This window comes from Polypterus senegalus, chromosome 15, assembly GCF_016835505.1.
Source record: "Polypterus senegalus isolate Bchr_013 chromosome 15, ASM1683550v1, whole genome shotgun sequence".
Lineage (NCBI taxonomy): Eukaryota > Metazoa > Chordata > Cladistia > Polypteriformes > Polypteridae > Polypterus > Polypterus senegalus.
The window spans coordinates 49,398,225-49,422,112 of record NC_053168.1 but is presented as its reverse complement, the minus strand read 5'-3'; the positions used below and the strand labels follow the sequence as shown (position 1 = coordinate 49,422,112).

The 23,888-nt window shown below is 32.6% G+C and overlaps 3 protein-coding genes and 1 long non-coding RNA gene across 4 annotated transcripts; 1 reads left to right on the top strand and 3 right to left on the bottom strand.

Moving 5' to 3' along the window:
- Positions 1-1,008: 1,008 nt before the first annotated feature.
- Positions 1,009-8,153, bottom strand: hoxa10b (homeobox A10b). The gene is made up of 2 exons (XM_039737666.1): positions 3,315-8,153; positions 1,009-2,392 (listed from the first exon to the last, which is right to left on the bottom strand). The coding sequence occupies exons 1-2, from the start codon at positions 4,096-4,098 to the stop codon at positions 2,118-2,120; spliced, it is 1,059 nt and encodes a 352-aa protein (XP_039593600.1). The 5' UTR covers positions 4,099-8,153; the 3' UTR covers positions 1,009-2,117.
- A 1,036-nt stretch (positions 8,154-9,189) lies between these two features.
- hoxa11b (homeobox A11b) lies at positions 9,190-12,058 on the bottom strand. The gene is made up of 2 exons (XM_039737667.1): positions 11,307-12,058; positions 9,190-9,868 (listed from the first exon to the last, which is right to left on the bottom strand). Exons 1-2 carry the CDS (start codon positions 11,920-11,922, stop codon positions 9,636-9,638), a joined length of 849 nt encoding a protein of 282 aa, XP_039593601.1. The 5' UTR covers positions 11,923-12,058; the 3' UTR covers positions 9,190-9,635.
- Positions 12,059-13,644: 1,586 nt separating this feature from the next.
- LOC120515798 lies at positions 13,645-16,435 on the top strand. The gene is made up of 2 exons (XR_005630708.1): positions 13,645-14,032; positions 15,787-16,435. It is a non-coding gene; the product is annotated as an uncharacterized LOC120515798 (long non-coding RNA).
- Positions 16,436-21,194: 4,759 nt separating this feature from the next.
- Positions 21,195-23,478, bottom strand: hoxa13b (homeobox A13b). Its single transcript, XM_039737367.1, has 2 exons — positions 22,745-23,478; positions 21,195-22,246 (listed from the first exon to the last, which is right to left on the bottom strand). Exons 1-2 carry the CDS (start codon positions 23,385-23,387, stop codon positions 22,005-22,007), a joined length of 885 nt encoding a protein of 294 aa, XP_039593301.1. The 5' UTR covers positions 23,388-23,478; the 3' UTR covers positions 21,195-22,004.
- Positions 23,479-23,888: the final 410 nt, after the last annotated feature.

Sequence of the window (23,888 nt, the reverse complement as noted above, 5' to 3'; positions counted from 1 at the left end):
AAACAACAAAGCTTAAACCAAAAAAAAAAAAAAAGCTATAGCTGAGCATAGTAATTGGCTTCCTTTCTGTCCAAGTTGCTTTCACTCAACAGAAACCACTCGCCCAAGACAGCAATAGTCTAGATATACTAGCAAGTCATAAAACTTAACAAAAGGAGACAAACCTTACAGCACCATTGCTATATGGCCTAGACAAATTACGACTGCCTAGGTAATATTTAAATAGATTGCAACAATAATTCCGGACTGTAAGGTAACTACTGTCATTGCAGACAAAAAGCGGAAACGCAGTAGCATTCATAGGTGGTAAAATAGCAAATGTTCAACTTAATGTGCATTTAATAAATATTATGTCCCCTGCTATTTTGGGATACTATTAAGTTTGTCTTTCTTTTATGAGAAAATATATATATATAGTTTTAAATGAGAATGTTTGCAGAACATTGATGTCTTGCATCACTCTAAATTACCTACAACGAAACATTTTATTAATACAACAATCATACCAGCTTTACAATAGATGTACTTTATACAAATGTGAACACTATAAAACTTTTTTCAGTGTTTATCATTTATTTATTATTTTAGACAAAGAGCATATCGACTTTATAACATTTTCTTGACTTTAATGAAAACACATCACGATAAAAAAAAATTGTTTTGAATGGTATTTCACAGTATGGAATATCCAGCATAACTCTCAGAACCATAGCCTCGACCAAAATGCATTAATTTAATTTAAAATACATTAACCCAATTGGAAATTTTGTGGTTGTTTTAGCTACCATCACAAGTCATTAATGGAGTTGTTTTATTCATACAACAAGAATTGTACATAAATGCCCACAGTTAGGTTCTTTTGCAAAGAAGGTTCTGTTGTTTTTTAAACAAATTAGTACAAATGTTTAAGAATATATGCTACATTCACTCAAAGCATATCACTTTACATTATCCATCATTTTTAAAGTCTTAGTTATTAAATTATCTTTAATACAGTAAACAACAGAATAAGGCAAATACAAAGTAATTTTATTCTCCAATTGAGAAAAGAAATCCACGTACCAGTTTGTGGTGAAAAAGGTGCATATCATTTGCGCACACACTATGTATAGTGTGTATATGTAATGAAGCACATACCTTTGTTTCTATACAGTAAGTTTAACATTACCTTGAACATTGTTTTGACAAATGTCAAATCGTGCACCATGAATTTAATAAGTAATAAACTATATAATATCAGACATAAACAACATAATTTGTATGCATAAACCTATGCAAAAATGTGAAAATACAATTGTGTAAACTGTTCACTATTTTATATAATTACTAAGGTGTTCTTTGTAAATAATTGGGTAAGTCAAATAAATAAAGTGAATATCCATCATCCTCTTATACATCCAAAATAATAAAGTAAAAAATAAAAAATCAATGAATACGTGTATTCATGTGCGTATAAAGTACATGTTTCAAAATATTTGCGTACAATAATTCGCACGCACACACAAATACGCAGACATACATTTTGCTGCAAGTTGACCTAGACATTCAATAGCAAACACATACGTGTCTATGGATGTGTAATGTTTGTCAAAGGTACAAGATGATTTCGTATTTAAATAGTAAATTATTTTAACAACAGCCTAATCATGCCTCATATATTATACCATTCGAGTTTGAATTAGATGTAAACGAAATGATTAAAATATATTTTTTCAGTTTCTGTAAATCGTTCTCTTTCTTTACTTTGAAATCTGTTTGGTAATGATGGCAAAACGTGTGTACAATGCTAATGCGCTTTATACAACTGTCAAAAGGAAAAAAATGTAAACAAACATTGGTTCAGTTCAGCAAATAATGATTGTTATATATCATAGAAATTATATTATCGAAGTATTTTATTATTATTAATATTATTGTTGATGCTGTTGTTTCTATCAACTCAAATATAGCATTATTATTATCACTATGACTAATAATAATACTAATAAAAGTAGTAATAATAATAATAATAATATGAATTATAATAATAATAACAATAAAATGAAGTCCGTAATTAACTTATTTCTGAAAGAAGAGCGTTTTTCTTACGAATTTGAGAAAAAAATTCCTTGAATTCATCAAGAAAAACTGAAATTCGAAGTAAGTTCTCGAATTCTATTTTCCCGGCTCATTTTCTTCAGTTTCATTCTTCTGTTCTGAAACCATATTTTAACTTGTCTATCAGTCAGATGGACACTGCGGCTGATCTCTAGGCGACGCTCTCGAGTCAGGTACATATTAAAAAGGAACTCTTTCTCAAGCTCCAGTGTCTGATGTTTTGTATAAGGACATCGTTTCTTCCTTCCACTTTTCGCTGTCAGCCAGTTTGCAGTGCTTTCATTTTTGGTTTCTCCTAGTGGAAAGTGAAAAAAATAATATGTCAGTGGTTTTATTGTCGAAAAAAATATAAAACTAATAAACATTTCGTTCCCCGCACGAAGCCCTATGATTTTTGAACATTACCCATATCCTAACGGCTGGCGAATATCTAACAAGTTTTACATTAAGAGAAAACAACATACTGCTTCTAATGCATTCACATATTAAATACGTCAGTGCATTTATTTTCTGAGAAAACACAGCCCCCTTCACACACGCGCCATTAACAGAAAAACATTTGGTTTGGTGTTGATCTATATTAATATATTATTTACTGGTTTAACATAAATATAGAGAATACATTCTAAATACGCAGTAAAAAAAACTTTCATTTTAAAAGTGATCCAATGTGACTACTAATATACTATAAATCTTAATGCTCATTATTTGGCAAAGTTCACTTAACTATTGGTGTATATTGTATTTTTCTTATTAACTCTGTCACGTTAGGTTATGTAACTAAGAGGTAAAGTATTTTTTTTACAATGACAACACGCAAATGTGGTCATATATATAACACAACAGGTATGCTTTACATGCATTCCTTTCAATAATGCAGCAGAACTGTCGATATTTATCAATGTTTATCAGTCAAATGTATCAATTTATAGTATATTGCTAATTTTTGTGCTCGACGGAAAATATGCACCTTTTACGAAACAATTGGCAATGTGTGTGTTTATTTTCTTATTTATATTAAAGCACGTTGCAACAAAAATGCTATAACTCTAAATATGTGATTATTCTACCTACCGCACTTGCAGTAAATGCCCTTAATTACTGCTGAACGGTAAAGGAAAGCAATTTACAGGTATAATGACCACTCTTTTGCCCAAGTCATACTTATTGCCATACCTGGGCTTTTCCTTCGCTCTCATGATGGATTATTGCCTTACCTTTGGCCGCTTTATCTGGACACGTTTTGGTGTTTGCTGTGGGATCTGGTGACGAGTCTCCTGTAGCTGAAGAAGCATGTAAATCGTCTTCTCTCTCTGAAGCGCACGTTAAAGTACCAGAAGACGCTTCTTCGCCCCCTCTCCTGATCGGCTCTGCAGACGTAGAAGAAGATGGGGGAGTATCAAAACCAGTCTGGGGCTGCAGTACAAACTGGGAAGACCCAGCATGATAAACCTTAGAAGTAGTGTAAGTCTGAGCAAGGCGGAAGTAACCTGGTACTGGCACCGTGCTAGTATCATTCCCGGAGCAGGATCCTGAGGTTAGCCTTGAGTACGAGAGATCCTCTGCTGTGGAAGCTTTAGGGCATTTTTCTGACTCGTAAATACAGTATGAATTCTCCTCTTTGATGTTCGGGGAAAAAGAACACGGCGCTACCTGCTGGCTTGCAGGCTGATCCATGCGACACGGGCGTGGAGGATCTAACCAAACCTCCATGCCGGGCATGTAAGGGCTAGAAGTGGGCACCATAGTCTGAGGGGTACCCTCGTTCCTTTTGCCAAGTCCCGGAAAAAATCCACAGTTCGGAAGCCCGTAAGAGAGTTCAGAAGGTGGCGGCAAATAAACGCCACTACCCTGATAGTAACCCCCTCCTCCACCTCCTTCACCACGGCTGGCACTGATCAAGGAGTCCACTAAAAAAGAGTTTCCTACCGGGCTATCTGAGCATGACATTGTTGTGGTATAATTTGGCGAAGGAAGAAGATAGCCCTTTCTGGCTGACATTTCTTGTGCAAAACATGCTGAATATCATTACAGATACCCCCACTGCACGGTAGAAGCGGAGGGCCAATGAAAACCGGGACGAAGCAGCAGCTCCTCCCCATTGGAAGCAGGCAATGGCAGAGGTCAGATCTTTCTCTGCAGTCGGTATAGATAAAGGGAAGGAAAAATTAAACACGTTTACATCCTATCACTTAATTTGGCTATCATCTCTAATGATATCTTTAGTAACGGGAAATTTTAACACTATGATATCCAAATTCAAAATGTAGAAAACATTATTAATTAATGCTGTAAGAAAGATGAAATTCTATCAAATACGACCTAAAACATTTAGTTGACACCTGTTTCTTTTATAATTGTTAATTATACAGATAATTCTATCAACTGTATACATTATCAGTCAGGAAATTTTAATGCACTGATGCCGCATAAAGCAATCAATGACAAAATCCTAAGAATACGCTTTGAAAATCCAATTACAAAACAGCGGTGTTCCAACGGGTAATTCTGTATAGCAGGTTTAAAGCAAACTAACGTTGTACAAATTTTCTTTCGTATAGACATTCCATTGTTTTTTTCATACGTTTACTCAACTTACTTATTTAAAAGATTGGCATCGTCTGTTCCTTGTCCATGGAAGAGATTTACTGCCGCAAGAATTAACTCATAAAGTATTCCTTTTTTCTCCTACCACAAACATATTAATGACTACAGAGTATTCCAATAATGAATACATGTAGACGGAGTGAAATGAAATTCGGATAACGATGAAAAGTACATTTTCCATTTCAAGTCAACGGGTAATAAGGCAGATATAGCAATCTGGCGGAATGGGTGACTGTATAAAAATACTAAGCTTTGACTGTTGAATTTTGTTGTTACTTTTAGAAAGTAAATGTTATAGATTTGTAAATATAGAAATTTAAACATTGATAAATACAAAACTGTTCTTCTGTCTATCTATCTATCTATCTATCTATCTATCTATCTATCTATCTGTCATAATGTGTGAAGTTCATACTGCTGGGAGGAGTTAAAAAATAACTGAAGAGTTCAGTGAATTTTGTCGATACAAAGTTATTTTGCTGTTATTTCAACTCTTACGTTGTGAAAAAAAACGATCAATATCGTTTGACAGCGCTTTATTATTATTATTATTATTATTATTATTTACATGTGAACAGCTTTTCACTGTGCGTTGTGTAGTAGTAGTGTGCCAAATCGAGGCCATCTATAAAGTATTTTATGTTAAGTCTTGTTTAATAATAAGGTATGTTAATGAATCAAACAGAGTTACAGTACTTTCTCCTAGGCGCCCATTCACTTAATTTCTTTTCCCAAATAATTTAAACATAATACAATTTCAATCTGTATATATGTGTGTACACGATATTTTATGTTTATTTATAATTATACAACTTACAGAATATTCTTTTAACAGTTCATTTGCGTGATTGCACTAAACTGAACTCCATATCAAACAAGTCAAAAAGCTTTACTGCACATTAAGCACTAAGTACTTATTCAAATACTTAGCGTTCTGCAACGTGAAACTTCCGCTTGAAATATAAGATCATTACTACAGACTAAACCTAGTGCAACAGCCTAACGCTTTAACATTTTAATACAATAATTACACGTTTAAAATATACCATGAAACAAATCAGTCTACCGATTTAGAGATTCAGTCATTTATTAGATTTAAAAAAAGTATTTAGACCCGAAAAAATGTTACGGATGTCTTCTTCTGAACATTTTTTTTTAATGCAACTCATTCAGCGGATTTTTTCTTTATTAACTATCTCATTTGAACGGTTATATTGATGTTTTCTAATTTCAAACGGCAGACAACAGACACATTATCAAGGTATCATCGAATTGTTTTCCGAGACGGAAGGTTTACTAAATTCCTCACTTCCATACATATGCCTATTGGATAATTTCAAATAAGCTTACATGGTGTAGTTTAATGGAAGTATTAGTGAGGAAAACAAACTACAAGAAAGAGAACGCGGAAACCACTTAAACACGTTAATTAACGTCGATTTATAAATAAGACCTAAGTCATTTCAGATTATCTGATATCTTAAGAGGCAAACCAATTTAAAAGTCGTATTGAACTAATACTGAGAATAGAATAGTGCAATACAAAATAATTAACGTGCCTGAAGATACAATAATCTTACACTTTTCAGGAGATGTTTTACATGATTACAGTGTAAATTTTTGGAACATAAAAGGGAATTTTCATAACAGCTTAACGAAGTTTCGAAAGAGTTTTGTTTTCCAATTTTATTTTTCAATATCAAATGTAGAATGATTTAAAAAAATACATTAATGTACAGAATTCCGTAACACTTTAACACAGTAAAAGTTAACACGTCAAAATAATTATATTTCACCTCCAAAAAGATTATCAATAGATTATCAATAGAAGAAACTCGTGCAGCTATTTCATATAGAAATGTACAATTCTGTGTAATTTTACTGAACGCTATTCCTATTTTATTTGGTGTTGCTGTACACGCAAAATCCATATTGACGATCTCTTTCCTTAGCTGCAGATGAGCACACAAATCATATTTTTGTTCGTTGCGTATTTGTCATTCTCCAATAACATATCTACCCGTCATTTAATCAGAAGAAAAAAATCAGTAATATTAATGTTTCACCTATTTCGGCGTGAAATTAAAGCAAGACCAATATACTTAATAAAATAAGTTCATTCTAGGCAAAAATGTGAAAAATCAATATGAACACATGTGAAAACACATTTCATGAACATGCTTCCGACGTTAATTTCTCCAGATAGATAGATAGATAGATAGATAGATAGATAGATAGATAGATAGATAGATAGATACCTTTCAGCGCTTGCAGAATCACGAAACAGTGTTGTGTTTAAATATGAGTAAGGGGGTGTGGAACAAAACAAATCCTTTGCGAGAAAGTTTTGGCCTTCGAAAGATTAACTTTTAATAAATTTAACTTTATTCTATACTCACCTTACTTTTCCTGTTAAGTCGGTAGTGATTGTAGATTATATATTGCACTTTTTAAAATGGTTCCTTGCCAAAAGTAAGCAGTTAGTTTTATGTTATACTTAGAAACAAAATACCCTATTGATTTCAACGGTCGAACGCAGAAAGTCCCTCTTTCAGGATTCTCCTTTAGCGGCTTTGACATTGATCTAAAGACTGCCACCCAGTGGTCAAATATCCGTAGATCCGGATTACTGAATATCCTTCCGATATCGAGAAAGAGAATACGGGCTCTCTTTTAAAGTCTCCAGACCAGTCAGTGGAATATGGCATTTACTGCCCTATTCGTTGTTTTTAACTCCTTAGAAACAGCTAATAACCTTGGTCTCAGACATTTTATTGCAGGCTCTCCAATTCTACAAATGCACCAGACTCAGACAGTTTTTATGACCAAGTTGCCACAGCAACACGGAGGATGTGTTGTAATTAGGTCGGGATTCCACAAACTCGAAGCGACGTGTTCAAAAGTGTGATCCTTGTGCTTTTTCATGTCAACAAATGTACAGTAATCCAAACATATTTTAAGTAGTTTTCAACATTTCTACTTATTTTTTTTTTTACTTTAGTATATTACCAATGGGGCAAGACACGATGCATACTTTTCCATTTCAACTTTTTTAGTGTGGTCCTGGTCCTAATCAAAATAATGTTTGTGCACTGAATAATGGGGGCAGGGTAGTTGTAGTTCGGCTGTGGAAAGTGGACAGTCTAATCTCTGTGTCGACTCCCACCCCCAAGGTTATAGGTGATGTTCATAGGAATATTGAAGTTCAATGCCAAATTAATATTATAACAATCTCATTGAAGTTGTCAGTAAACAGTTATTCAGTTAAATCGCAAGGCAAAAAAAAGTTTAACGTCTGAGGTGTTATGTTAATAATATCAGAAAAAATATTCACGAATCTTCAACATATTAACAACATACAATATCTGATACTTCTATAAATGTGAGATATTTAAAATTAAAGTCCTGAAGATGAAATGTCAAAAACTAGAGAATGGCGAGAGAATTAAAATAATGAAGTAATGAGTACTTTTAAAACAGCTACCTGAATCGATGTTTGCATGTCTTTATGCTGTCGCCTTATAAGAGATATTCAATAAAATAGTTTGTTGTACAATTTCGTCCCTTTATTCAGGTATTATTTCCAAATGAACATTCAATATTTTACATTGATACATGTGTTTCCATAATTTTGCTTATATTGGCATTGCTGTAAGACATGTTTTTAAGAACAAATAAGAAATTTCTCAAAATAAAATCTAGAATGAAACAATATATCTGAATACAGGTAAACTGGTTTGGGAAACAAAAGGTAAAAACGGATTAACAATTCATTTTAGATCAACAATGGTTTATAAAACATTAAATAACCAATAAACACAATCAATTATTACTTGTCTTAGAATACACCTGCGGCCTTTTTGTGCTTTTCGTATTAATTTATTTCCGCTCCGTTGCTTTTTAATTCAGAGTTCTGTCGTGAAGAAAGTACGGAATTGCTTTTATTTAATTTCAAATTAAATTTCCGAACGTTTCTTTGTATTTGTCATTTTTATATTTATGTAGATTACACCATTTGTAACTTGTCTAGAGCTAAAGAGTGTATGTCAAGTGAAGAAGACAAAATGCAAAATAACCCTAATATACATTTTTTTCTGTAGATTTAGAAAAGGAACAATTCAGTAATATAACATATATGTACATTGGTACATTGAATATTTGAAAAATTTCTTTCTTTTGTATCCTATAATCTTTTTACATAAATTATATTATTGAAAGTAATGTGCCGTTAAATGCAGTGCTAAGATTTGCAATCGCCAAAATATATCAACGTTCCTGTACAACCAGGATCGTTCTGAGAAATGTATGGTAATATTTATTTCCAGTAGCCTTCAATTATATAATTAATACTTATAATTACAGAACATTGTACTTCCTCAATACTATAGTTGAACATCTCCTCTGTTAAAAAGTAGGTAACTCCAATGCATAAGTATTTTGGCAAGATCTTTTGTGGTTTCTTTTCTTTTTTTTCTTTTTTTTTTGTTATTCCAATAGTTGTAAAGTGTAACACTGGAAAAGACTGTATTCTTCAAAGATAATACATTTCTTAGGTTACCGATAAATGAAGTACACACAACTTACACAGAAGACTTTCACATAATATCCACACACACGTATACACACCCACACACGGGCGCGCGCGCACACATATATATGAAAATTGCAAAATTCAAACACACACCTACAATAATGCAATTTGTCGCGTCGTGGCCACGAACTTGCCAAGTAAATGTTAAACCATAGTGAAAATGAAAAAATATTCCAGTTAATTTATTTTATATCAATAAAAGGTAACTTTACAATTGCTGTACTTTTTAAATTGTATTTTCATGATTGGTTTTATGAGCAAGCAAGTTCTGAAATTTGTCACTGAGCCCCAGATATTGTCACATATAGAAAACAAATCTCATTCTGTAGTTGGAGAAATCTTAAAGCAGAGGGTTTGCAGTGTAATACTGTAAACGGTCTCTATTCAGTTTCTTCTCTTTCATCCTCCTATTCTGAAACCAGATTTTTACTTGGCGGTCGGTGAGGTTGAGCATTCGCGACAACTGGAGTCGCTTCTCTTTGTTAATATAAACGCTAAAAAAAAATTCTCTTTCCAGCTCTCGAATTTGATATTTTGTGTAAGGGCACCTCTTCTTTCGAGTTCGTTGGCCACCTAAAAAAAGGGACAACAAACAGATCATGAATTGAAATGAATTGTTTTCAAAACCAGAACAAATATGGTCAACACTATGGATCCACAAAAAAGCTTAAGATTAAGATAAAATATTGTTGAGCCTTGTTATGATGAAATACGTATTACCATCAATGTAATAAAAGAAAGTGTTGCCGCGTTTCCCGATGTTCTGCTTAATGAAATACTTTTGGAAATTTAAATATTTTGTAGAATATATAAACAACGACTATTTTATTTACAGCATGTAAAAATGTCTTAATTCTGAGTTAATTCAGAAATTTTAACAATAAATCAGAATGGATTTTTGTTTTAAAGCAGTCAAATGATATTTGCACTGTATAAAGCTCGCTAGACTTAAGTGGCATCTATAAGTATAAACTAATGTACCTGTCACAATTGAATAAATATACTTAAATCTAAGTGTTAAAATGATTTTCATTCATTAATAAAATGTAGGTAATTATGCAAGAATTTACTTTCTATTATGATGTATATCCAAGTAAGTGAGTATACCACTACCAAAAATGAACTTCACCATGAAATAACTATTAATAGTCATTAGCAAAACCTTAAAGGAATAAATCCAAAATATGACTTTGCATTTGTACAACTTCAATTTTCCATTTTATACATAATGTAAAACAATCAGATGCAGATATAACAATTTTTGTAATTTATTAATTTATTAATAACACAGAATCTCGACGTAAACATGGAGAAATCATTACACACTACAAGGCTTTCCCAGCAGCAAAACGTTTTCTGTATGTACAATTTAAGCACTAGCACATACATTAATTCTTAAGTAATAGACGTTAAGCTTTGAGAAAAAAGTTGCTAATGTAATTTTTGCCCTAACACGTAATCACAAATGGTAAATAATATTAGCTAATACATTGAAATTAGAAGTAACAATCAGAAATATGATCAACAAAAACTAAATTGCTCATGATAAGACGGTCAAATAAAACAGTATTCAAATACTGTAGTATTTTATTATTCTTTGCTGTGTGTGTTTGTCTGCCAATACTTCATACAGTCGTATGAACTGGTGCTATTAATAGATTTTTTCTAGGAGTTAGCACGTGTACTGAACAGATGAACTCAAGATCTGCAGAAAATTTGTTATTGTTGTAAAAATATCACACATTAATTTGTTAGCTTCAATGCACTCCTATACTTTTAAAAGCATTTTATATCTATACGTGCGTTTTAAGACGGCGATTGGCCTGAGGTATTTCACGGCCAATTTCAATCCCTAAACACGTGATCTAGCAGTTCTAACAAAGTTTTGTTGGGGAGATGCAGAGGCCCTCTATAAACCTTATATGCTTATAAAACAGCATATAAAAATTTTAACAACGCCGCGCAAGATTACAAACTTTCTCTCATAACCGGGCGCTGTCTTTATACGTACTGCTGCTGTGAGATTTCTCCTCATTGTTGCCGGAAGAGGATTCGGGACTGCTGTTTTCTTCTCGCCGCTCTTTTTCCTCTGTCATGCGGCAAGTCTCAGAGTTGGGCATTGCAGCGGCAGGTAATTTGCTGGAGTTTTTGTCCCCGGAGAAGTCGGGTGACGGGTTTTCTCCATTTCCGTAAGCCGTCTCGAAAAACTGGTCAAAAGCTTGGGGCAGAACCCCGTTTCTTCCAACGCTGCTGTAGAAATTGGACGAAGGATTGGAGCTTGCGTGGTAGACAGTAGAGTTGTTTTTCGCGTACATTTCTCCCATGTTAGAAGGAGCGGTAGTCAAACAGTCCCTGTGCATAATATCCTCTGCAGAATAGCAATGGGACAAATTGCTTCTGTGATGCCATTTACTGGATGTGTCAATGGCATAGTCCCTGAAGGTTACTTCTCTCACAGGTTGAACCTGGGGTAGGTTAGACGAGTAAGAGTACGTCATAGGGCGAGAAGACGGGGTTTGGGGTAAAAAAGAAGGGAGGCTGGAGAAATCAGGAGCCGACACGTAGTAAGTACAACTGGGTAAGTACATGTTAGAGCCAACTGAAACCCGCTCATCAAAATCCATCATTGCGCCGGCCTCTCTGCAAAAGCTTTTCTTAACATCGTTCGTCTACTCTGCTGCTCCTGCCTCTTTGAAGCAGATCCGCGGAGTAAAAATTTGGAGACGTAAGCTGACGTGGAGATCCATCTCCATCCATTACAGGGAGGTGCGGGTCATGTGACCAGATGCAGAAATTGACAGATTTTGAAAGTGTATGTATGCGTGCAAGGGAGGGGGGTGCGCGAGGGGTAGGTTTATACTTAAAATATTTTTGACGATTTTCTGTGGATTTTAAATTTGTAGTTGCATATTATAAATGTAAATATATATTGCAAGACGAAGCTAAGCGCAATAGGGGAAAAGTATACAACGACAGCAACAAGCCTTTAATGGAGCTTCACACGTGTTCTTAAAAAGCAGCATGGCTAACACGAAGCGAACGACTTAACTGCCATGGGTTTCTTAATATATCTATGAGGAGTTTATATGCATGTCGGCATATAAATATTTTTTGATTGTACATGTACTTGGTTTGAGAATGAAGGATACGCAATAAGCACCCAGATGTAAAAGTGACGGTTCTCTAATAAAGGATAATACATGATAACATTGAATTTTTAAATATAAAACATATAATACAAATGCTGTTCGTAAGCTTTGATCCTCAATGCTTCGTTTATACATATTTTGTTTTTTTGTTTTTTTATACAGAGAACATACGTTAGAGAATGTACATTTTGCAAAAACATTCAATATGAGACGTTCATTTCAGTACAGATCACGTTCAGGTTCAATTCCAGTACCATACTGAACAGACATACAAATGCCATGTTACGTCTTGCAATGCTATATTTTCATTAGCATTTCGAACAATGGACGTAAAATGACCACGCTACTTGATATTAGAGTTTCTTTATGAATATCTATGAATAACTCAAACAAAAGAAAACCAGTGACATAATTTATATAAGGAAAACAGTGTATAGGTTTCCGTCGCGGAAAAAAAAGACAATTCTCTTATAATTAAGTATGAAGAAGCAAGATACCAAATTAGCCTTTTCTGTAGAATTCACAAATTACAGTAGTGTATGAAATGAGAATAGCGTCTGATAAATTATGAACAACATATCTTCAGATCAGCTAGATGATGCGGCAAACTATCCGATTTATATTACGAAAATGATTGTTTCCTTTCAGACGTTTGTAAACTCAACAATGTTCGTTGTACGGTCGGAACCTGCAAAACTGAAATAGTTCAATTTATCAAAACTGTACATTAAATATGTACCGGTACTGTATATTCTATCATAAAAGCACACTCTCAAAGCATTTTCATAAATGTATATTGCGAATAAATAACCGATACTTATAATTTATCTTATTTAAAATTTTGTTGACACTTTATTGATTCTGCAAATACATTTACTCTTTCAGTTGCTTTACTCTTTACTTACTTATTTTAAACATGCAGCAAATCTCTAATTCCTTTGTTCATGCCTGCCATGTTGCGAATGGGCCTACAATAGTCCTACGGCTTTTGATTAAAGGTACTGAGTTTGTGTATGTATCTTGCTCTGGTTAAAATGGAATCGTTACACATGAATAAAGACAACTACAGTAAAATAATATTAATGGTTGAATAGTTTCTTAAATAAAATGCTTATTTTTACGACTAGCTTTCTTGTTCTTTTTGAAATTATTTTTTGTCTAGCTTTGCATTTATGAAAGCTAATTTTGCAGGAATTTAAATTTTGAATGTAATGTAGGCCTATGTGTATTGTTTGCGTGTTAGCAAATTAGACGTTATGACAATTTTTGAAATATTTTGATAACTCAGACACTCAAAAGTAGCCCTCATCTCGGCGTCACGCCCCGCCTCTTTGTGACTGCAAACACATTCTTGCACTTGTATTCTTGCTTTCAAGCCATAATTGAACACAGGGCTGCAACAAAACCCAAAAACAGGACTGGACTGACCTGCGGTTTTATTGCACTTTTGGCAATCAACTTCAGCTTTTGTCGGGAGAGACGCGAAGAAGCTGACCAAGGGCAATCTTGAAACGCCACCTACATAGTTCTCAAGATGCTGAGATCAGTGTCGAGGCCCAAGTTAAGAGGATAGAAAACACACAAAAAGGTATTTTTAAAATGTCTGTTTTCAGATGCTATTATTAAACAATCTTTACTCTGATTATGTTGTTCAAGTTCACTCCACATATATCTCTTAAATGCAAATACTTTTTATTTTTTACCATTATGAAATAATTCGTTGTTTTTTTTTCTATGATTTACATTTACAAATGGGTGAATGTATAGAAACAGTTGTATAAATGCAAAGACTTATTAGTGAGGTATGATAAAAATGTAAAAGTACATTATACTAAAAATGAAATAAAATACAATTAATTAATCATTTCTTAAAAACAAAAGCGTCTTAATCTAGCGATAAAAATCGTCACCATAATAGTTTACTTTTCCATAAAATAATTCATTATGAATCGCCACCCGTAATGTCCAGTTTGTAATAGCTGATTTTATGAAACAGCCGCAGACTTCAAGTTCGAGCAGTCCTACACAACAGACTGGCCACGAATGTCTATGGACATCAAGATATGTGCCGACACCCATTATTGTTTTTTCTTTTTTCTTTTTTTTCTTTAATAATTTCATAGTTGTTTATGCAGTAATATACGTTATGTTAAGAGACTTTTTCATATGAGGACAGACTTTTTATCAGTAGTCGTCCATCTAAAGGAGAACGCTTAGAAATATACGCTTCCATGTCCATTAAAAAATGGTAAAAAAAAAAAAAAAAGATAAGAAATGTTGAATTTCTTAACATGTTTAAACGTTAGATTCAAATTTCTTAAGTTTGTCAATTTTTTAATTACAGAAGTGAATGTTATTATTATTGTTTGTAGTAATTTTTCAATTTAATATCGTGGGATGGTTGCAGGGTTCAAAATACATGGGATTTGATTTCAGAAATCCGGTGAAAATATAAGCAATAATGTAATCCTCCAATTCATTCTTGAGTAGTAGTAGTAGTAGCAGTAGTAGTAGTAGCAGTAGTAGCAGCAGCAGTAGTGTAGAGGTATTTACTCGTAGAAAAAGGAAAGAGAGGGAAGAGGTGTAAGCGGAGGACGAGGAGGAAGAGGAAAAAGAGCAGAAACAGCAAATACTATTGTTCTTAGTATTACCTGTATAAATAATATGAAAGAAGCCATGAAGATTGGGTATTTTATGATTCGAAATTAGAAGCACACAAAAGGCACAGATTATTTCATGAAATTGAGCCCGAAATTTAAACCTTCAAAAAGACAAATGTAAAAATACACAAAGCGATATTATTCTGTACTATCATCATTTTCAGGTACAGATATTAAATGTTGATTATTACATTATTTTGACTTAGATGTAAAATTTATAACATAATTGTTTTTCTAACGCTATCTATTTCTGAAGTCATTTACTTGTTTTTTTCAGTTAGTTGCTTTTCTTTCCGGCTCTACTTCTTGTTTTTATATATACAACAACATACAAAATGTGAGGAATGTTTTTTACGGAGTTTTCCTTATCATGAAAACCTTTATTGTAATGCATGTTAACATTTTCATTAAAATAATCTCTACTAAGAATAAACTCAAAATTATAAACTAATATTCCTATTTATTATTATGTCAAGTATGTTTCTTAGTTTATGCAGTACTATAAATATTTAGATATATCACGATTAAAGGCTACCATAAATTACATTTTTGTTACTTCAATACACTATTTGCATATTACTTTATTTTAATGAGCATTGTTGAAATAAGTGATATCATAGAATTTGTCTGAGTGTGACGGTTTTTTGAACCCGATAATAATTTTCATTATTTCTCCACACAGGCACAAAGGATAGCATTTGGATCAACAGGAGAACTTGGAGCAATGAAGCTGTATGCTAATCACACTACTAATCCCACAGATGAACTGCATTTGTATTTTGTGTAAAATGCATAGCAGTATAATTAATATCAATTTAATTAAGAAACGTTTTTCAAAAGTCATACTGAGTAAAACATTTTGAAAATACATTTAGAAAAGTCACATTTACAAATCTTTGAGAAAATTTAGGTAGCATTCAGAAATTTTCAAACTGCAGGAATTTTATTTTTTTTAATAAAACTAGTGTATTTGTTTCTTTCTTATGAAATAGAACATGTGCAGTATATTCATCATGAAAAAATGCATTGTATTAAAATTAATTTGGGAAAATGCAGAATCATTAAAATATTAGTTAAGGTATGGTATGTCGTTGGTCAATCAGTTATCAAGTTGTTTTTTGCTTTAATAGAATTCATTTCATTTCTTATTTTTCTGTTTATTTGTAATAACAAGAATAAGAAATGTAAATATTAGGAATTTAATGTTTTAATATTGTACAGATAGGTTGTTAAATTCTGTATTATGCGATAACTTAAGAATTGATTTTAAACTTCACTGTTTGCTTTGATCGGGTTTGAGCTAATAAAGAGAATAAAGTTAATGGATTTGTTCAAGAAGTTTTTGAGTATATTCTGTTCGCTCGTGTAGTAGCGTTGTCTTTTGTTCATTACATGTATCACCAAGTTGTATTTATTTATTTTAAACAAAGAGTACACTGCACCATTAAAAAAGGAGAAAAAAATTAAGCAGATGTATGTTAAAGAAAGTACATCGTGGATGTTTTATTCAATTGGCCGTAAGATCTGGCGTTTCCCGAACAGTCTTGTTGTTCAAGAGAAATGAATTCGAAGTTAAATACACGCACGTTACCTTTTATACAATCACACAGTAAAGAAACTAGCATTCGTAAAGTGTTGCTGTCTCTTTGGTTGCTAAATTTTGTAATTGTTAATAATATCAATGATACTGTAGTTAATAAACGGTAAGTGCTACTATTATATTTAATATACCCGAAAGATTACTGACGCACAATTGCAGTAACTTAGAAACGTAAAATATCATCGAACTTAGGTTTTGAAATCTCGAACACGATTGATGAGCATTTATACACTGTAAAAGCGAAAGTTCCTGTCCGATATATAAGAATACGCATATCAACAAGAAACGGGTAAATATGAAGTGAAAAACATAAAAATATATGGGAGGTAATAGGATGAGAATCATTTTTTTTCATTGTTTTGTGCTTTGTTTTCACAGCTAATCTGTCATATTTGTGTTTCCCTTGCCTTCGTGTTAATATATTGTCACTTACCAAGTAAGGGATGTAATTTTAAATGATGTTGTACACATTGTTTTTAGAATAAGCTGACTCGTGACGGAGGAATATGTATAGGCAAGAAATTATTTAATTAAGCAAAAGTAATAGATAGATAGATAGATAAATAGATAGATAGATAGATAGATAGATAGATAGATAGATAGATAGATAGATAGATTTAAAAAAATATAAAATATATATATCACATCGAGAAATTTAAAAAAAGTAATACAGCGTTTACATTTATACATTTTATTTCCATTATTATAACTTTAATGATAATTTTCACATCAGTGACATCTGATCTGAACAGATCTGAACACTCCATCAGCTAAATAAATTTGAAATGTCATTGTAGAAAAATTATAGATTAACACATATATCCTATATAATTTAGACAATAGTCACTGTAGTTTATGTTTTTCTTTTCTTTTATTCATTTTGCAGATAGTTTACACAATCAAATCACCATAACGCTATTGCATAAAAGACCCACATTTGAAGGTTACTGCATACGTTTATTATACATGAAATGAAAGACGCATACAATAAATGCAGGTATGCTGAAAAAGTAATACCACTGCATTGCACATATTATAATTTGAATTATTTAAATTATGATTATTTTTGTGTTATTATTGTGTTAATGTATATATTGAAATATCCCATTTATAATACACTGTAATAACATGTATTACCTTAAGATGGCAGCAAACGCAAAAGTAATACTAGTACATCGGCTTGGACAATTGAGTTACAAGAGAATTGCAATAGATAGTTTCTGTTCTATATTGTAATATAACACATTCAGATGTAAGCAAATAAAACATTATTAAAACATTAAAAACAAGTCAATGTTTTATTTTTTAGTACTAAAGAGCAGTTTGTAAATTTACTTACACGTTAATGTGAATACGTGCGTATAATAATTTTACTCTTTACTGCGTGACTCCAATAGGAACAGTGAATTTGACTGTTTAGATATAAATATTCAGTTTGTCTTAAAGATACGTCCTATAAGCTAATGTGACAAAATCGTGTACTGTTGACATGAGGTGCTTTGTTATTAAAAGCAATAATATTATTATGAAAGCTAATAAGTTAATACCATTCGCAAATAATCGAGCAGCAGTTTATTGTACAGAATGCCTGTTCTGTATTTAATCTGTGACCGAGGTTGGTTGACGACTATTTTGCAAATTAGATACACATTTTGTTGTCGTCGAGCTATTCAACTTTGCATATTTTGTACACAGGGGTACCTAAAATATCATGTATGCAATTAAAGTATTTTAGGCAAGTAAAGAATAATTTTAGTATCTATTCAAGCACGGGATATTGTTTTCTTTGTTAAGTTGTGTTTCGGATTTCTTTGTTAAAAATTGTGCTCTCAATAATAATTTTAAGTTCCTTTAATTGTACAAAATATATAATGTGTGTTAAAAATGTTTGCAACAACGGGAATACATTCTAATAGTAATCTTTTACTTAGTCTGTTCTCATTTATTTTGTTTTTCCATCACCTCAGTGGGCATATTATCAAACCAGTGTATTATTAGTCACACAAACATTTTATCCCCTGCACGCTTTTTAACAAGAACTTAATGACAAACACGTTTTGGGAAATAAAACGATGTAGCTCTTATTTTAATTAACAGTATTTTTGTGATTTAGCATGTCCACAATTCAACAGGACACTGTGCTGTCTTTCAAAGTCGACCTACTAAACTTTAATTCATAGTAAAAGTATACGGATCGTTCAAACTTTGTAAATCCAATTCATATACAAATAACACATAATTATGAAAATTAATGTACCCCTACTTCTTTAAAGTCTAATTGTTTAATCAGTTTAAAAGGAAAAAGCTATCTCAATTATTTACTTGTTAACCAAATGAATGAATGGATTTTTTACTGAAATCCAAAGCTCACTTGAAAGGTACGTATAGGAAACAGATATATAAATCAATCAGCTTAAAATATAATTAATGTATAAAAATACATGTACATGCTGACAATTGTATCAAAATCTCTCATAAATCGTGAAATATGTTTTCATAGCTGCAGCGTCTATCTATCTATCTGTCTTATTGGAAATACTGCGTGAATTACAAAAACTAGGGCAAATTTCTTTTTCTGTTTTAAAATAATTTCAAATTCATTTACACTCAAAGTACGAGGGGGGAAATGTTTAATTGTAGCGTTGAGAAGAAAAGATTTGCTAATTCCGACGGAGAGATACTCCGCATGTTCATATTTCTTCCTTTAAATCAGTTTAAAAATCAAATAAGGCCAAGCAATGTGCAGGGATTTAATTTGCGTGTATTTTATTGTCACATTAATCGATACTATAATTTGTTTCCAAATATATTTCAGTTGTAAAAGAACAGAATAAAATACTTAAAGGAGTACTTTAATTGGTGTGACTAACAAATGCACTATTTACAGTAAAAATGTGATAATGAATAACATAATCTGTCTAGTCTGTTTACAGCTAATCAACAAATTTCTTATAATTTGGCATACACATAGCAATCATTTCCAAATCATTTTTAATCAGATATACGTCGAAGTCAAAATTGATAAGATTCTAGAAATTGCTTTTATAAATGACAATTTCAAGTTTTTTCAAAATCCGGCATTAGTCTAAATGTATGTTTTCATTTTACTGTATTAAATCACTGTTTTGTTCTGATATCATAATGTGTTCTGGATTATTTTATCATTGCTACAACAGAAATGGGGTTTATATCAAAATATTAAAATATAGTTAAAAAATAATTTCATCGTTAAGGTCCACTAACCAATTCTGAAGAATCAAAATTATAAACACTATAGACTGCTAGCATAAGGCCAATTACAATACAAACTTTACAAATGTATCTACAATATTAAAAGATATATAAACATGTCAAGATATTTGCATCGGCTTGAAGCTTCATGTCATTAACTAAACTGGAAAAAAAAATGTGTTAAACGAAATAATATATAATTGCATATAATAATTGTATAATATTGTATAATCAAGAAACAATCCTACCATACATACATTGTACACTTCAGACATTATCATTTGGAACAACTTGGCACACCTTAAGTTAGTAATGAATTACATCATTCTGAATTTATATATATATATATATATATATATATATATATATATATATATATACTGTATATATATATATATATATATAAATACGCACGCACACTCACACACAGAGTATATGCTTTGAATAACACAAAATTCATGTTGCAGATACATTGCATGGACGCAAGGTGGCAAGCTTGCTTCAACAATCCCTGCTATGTCTATTCATTAACTACTATTACAGTCAAGGTCAAAGGCTCTTTTTTCATTCAAGGTCAAGGTTTAAAGTTACCCTAACCATGCCACTTAATCAAATAGTTGCCATTTCCCGCGCGATCCCTTTTATGTGCTTCGTACATTAGGTAAATATTAATGTTAGAGCCTTTCCAACTTGATTTTATAATTCTTATTTAATGGTTCTCAAACTAGGCTGCAAATGTATGGGCCTGCTTTTTTTTAAATTATGACCCATTGTTAGGCTTTAATCAGAACACATATATGTTACGTGTAAAGTATTCTTTTCTTGTAATTACGAATCTACTAAATATATGAACATGGCTGTTTTGAGACTACATATTGACTATTTTGCGGATATTGCGCAGTTAAAAAATGACGTATACGCACATGCATATATTTTGGTACGTTTATGCATGTGCATGAGCTCTTGTGTGTATACGTTGACTTTAATGGATTCGAACAGATTTGTTAAACAGATCACTGAAAATCTCATAAGCCACAGTTTAAAGTTTAGTCAAAACATGGAATAAGAAATTTGACAGTTTCAGACACTGACACCATTTTGTTAAAAAAAAAACTTCTTCAGTTTATGATTGCTGTTCACTCCGACAGTTCGTAGGATAACCCTTCTGTATGCACTTGTGTATTTAGGAAAAATATCCTACATCTCACGTTTTCCTACAGATAGGTGACACTGACAGCAAAGAAAGGAGACACTGAAAGTACTGGGGAATGGAAAGAATATTCTTTGAATTTATTATTTTCTTTGCTTAGATATTCAACATGATTTATATAGGCAACCTGTCAGAAGCATTTTTTACATTTGGTACTCGTTTATTCATAGATATTTTTAAAACAGTGAAACAATAATAGCAAAATTTTTTATCAATAAAGTATAATGAAGTCATCAACTTGTGAAATATTATGTAATTTATAATTATGAAATTGTACAGAGTGTAGAATGATATTTTCAATAGCTGAAAAACTCAAGTTGAAAAACTCCCTCTTTCATAAAAAAGTTAAGCTTTTATATATTTAACACATGCTTTTGTGATTAACGCAAATGAAATCTATTGCAGTGCCCATTAAATAATCTGTTTCCACTTAAAAAAAGAATGAGTGTATAAATGCATATTTTATACTTTTCTAAGACTGAAAAATTACCTGAGCATTAACAACCATGCAGTACAGATCAGTACATATTTTAACTGTACAATATTTAATACCCCCTTATTTCTACATGCTTTGTGAAATATAATACAAATGTAGTTACAAACTAACCATAGAAGCTTGAAGCTTTTTAATATATTTACATCAATTGTTCAGGTTTCTACAGCAATTGCGTAACCTTCTGTGTGTTTGTTTTTCTCTTTTACGACGTTACCTTTGGAACACTTCAGAGAACAATATTTTCTTCATATTTACCTATGAAACTGAAGTTAACAGACTGCTGGAGAGAACTGTGTACATTTAGTATTTTGTTGGTCACTTTTTAAGTTCATTTGTCCATGGTGACATCGTATCTTTGTATCGCTAGCTTGTCTTTAGTTTATTAACAACTTTCTTCTCTTTTACTCTCCGGTTCTGAAACCAAATTGTGACTTGTCTTTCCGACAAGTTAGTAGTAGCCGATATTCTTCTTCGCTTGTCCTTCGTAATGAATTTGTTGGTCGCGTATTCCCTCTCGAGTTCTTTAAGCTGCACCTTAGTATAAGGAACTCGTTTTTTTCTTCCTCGACGAAATGAATTTGCATCCCCAGGGTGTGTGACAACCTCTAGATAAATAAATAAATAAATCAATAAATAAATAACGACGGTCCGTATTATTTCCAAATAATATTAACACATGCTCTAACAGTATATTAAGTACAGGTAAATCAGAGTCATAATTTAAGGAAAACACCTCGGTTTTAATAAGTCCTGGTCAATTTTAGGCGTATTCATTATACTTCAAACCCAATTACATTCATTACAATAATATTTTCAAAATTTACATTGAATGTTTACTATTATCCCAACTAAGAAAAAAAAACAGAACTCCTTAAGTTTTGCTCCATTTCAAACTGCGTTACAACGTAGAATTGACTGCTATACCTTCCCAATAGACAGAAAACTTTTCTTACTTTCTTCTTTGTCTGTCACTGAGCACCACATAAACTTTTTTACTTTTAGTTATGGAGATAAACTAAACCCATTACTCCTAATCTTAAATTCAGTATGGATGCAACCCTCCTACTTTCCCCTTCTCCCATACCCATACAATTTACCATTACCTTGCATCGTGGATTTCCACAGATGTGATGGCTGAGTTTGTTCTTTAGAGCAGTAAACTTGCCCGTTCCACCCATTTGTGATCGCCCAAGGCTGGTAACTTTCCATTGGCAACAATGTATCATGCCTCGGCTCTCCAGGGCCGCTAATAGTCGGGACTACCGGGACATCTAAGTAGCTCGGTACGTGCTGATATGGGCTAGTAGTATAGCCCTGGTAAAAAGCCAGTTCTTTTGCTCTAGACGTGAATTCTTCTCCGGAGACTGATGTATCCATGTACTTTTCTGCATAGGCTGAAGGCTGTGCACAGGATCTAATGCTACTCTGATGTGCCATCCTGCAAGGATAATAGCCGCTGCCAAAGTATCCATACGGAAGAGAGGCACTAGAAGAACTCTGAGCTGCAGAACAGGGGCTACACTGTTTGACAGGTTCAGCAATGCCAGAAGCTGACACTTCACTCGATGTATAAGCAGTGCTAGGAGCCAGGGATGCAGGATGGGCCATCAGATTCCTGCATTGGTTCGCAGCAAAGTTGCCTCCCGCAAATCCGTCCATGTTTTTATTCACTTCATCTAAACCGTTGTCGTAAAGGAACATCACCGGGTCAATCCAGCGTGGATGTAGTAGTAATGACGCTGTCATAGCACGTCCAACATTGAGACTTCTGGCTCTTTTTAAAAAGCCTCAAGACTGAAAAAAGAGATACTGAATCTCAGGGACTTACCAGCACTGACGCGCCTGTGTACATTAGGGAGAAGAAATCATTGGCTGAGGCAAGCCACGTGATATGCAAAGTAGATGATAAAGAGTTCAAGAATAAAGTGCAGATAATTAAATTTTGCACCAAATGTTGAGCTCTGTTACTGATCTACTGAAGTTCGAGGTGTTTTGACTTAGCACAGTTTTGAAAGAAAAATCCCTGCAGGCGTTAATGTACCCATCGTCCAATCATCCAAGGGGACGTAAAGGCTTCTGTATGTAGACTGAAAAAAGACATTTTAGCATGTTTCAACAGAAAAATCTGTTTTCTTCTATGCATTATTTTGCTTGATAATAATAATAATAATAATAATAATAATAATAATAATAATAATAATAATAATAATGTTAATTATTAACTGCGTGCCTCCTATACATGAAACA

Excerpts from the sequence above, each read along its gene's own strand:
- hoxa10b (XM_039737666.1), bottom strand. The coding sequence starts at position 4,098 with ATGTCAGCCAGAAAGGGCTATCTTCTTCCTTCGCCAAATTATACCACA. Across the intron at positions 2,393-3,314 it reads TCCAGATAAAGCGGCCAAAG|GAGAAACCAAAAATGAAAGC; the intron begins GTAAGGCAATAA and ends ACTTTCCACTAG.
- hoxa11b (XM_039737667.1), bottom strand. The coding sequence starts at position 11,922 with ATGATGGATTTTGATGAGCGGGTTTCAGTTGGCTCTAACATGTACTTA. Across the intron at positions 9,869-11,306 it reads GGAGAAATCTCACAGCAGCA|GTGGCCAACGAACTCGAAAG; the intron begins GTACGTATAAAG and ends CCCTTTTTTTAG.
- hoxa13b (XM_039737367.1), bottom strand. The coding sequence starts at position 23,387 with ATGACAGCGTCATTACTACTACATCCACGCTGGATTGACCCGGTGATG. Across the intron at positions 22,247-22,744 it reads GTGGAAATCCACGATGCAAG|AGGTTGTCACACACCCTGGG; the intron begins GTAATGGTAAAT and ends TTATTTATCTAG.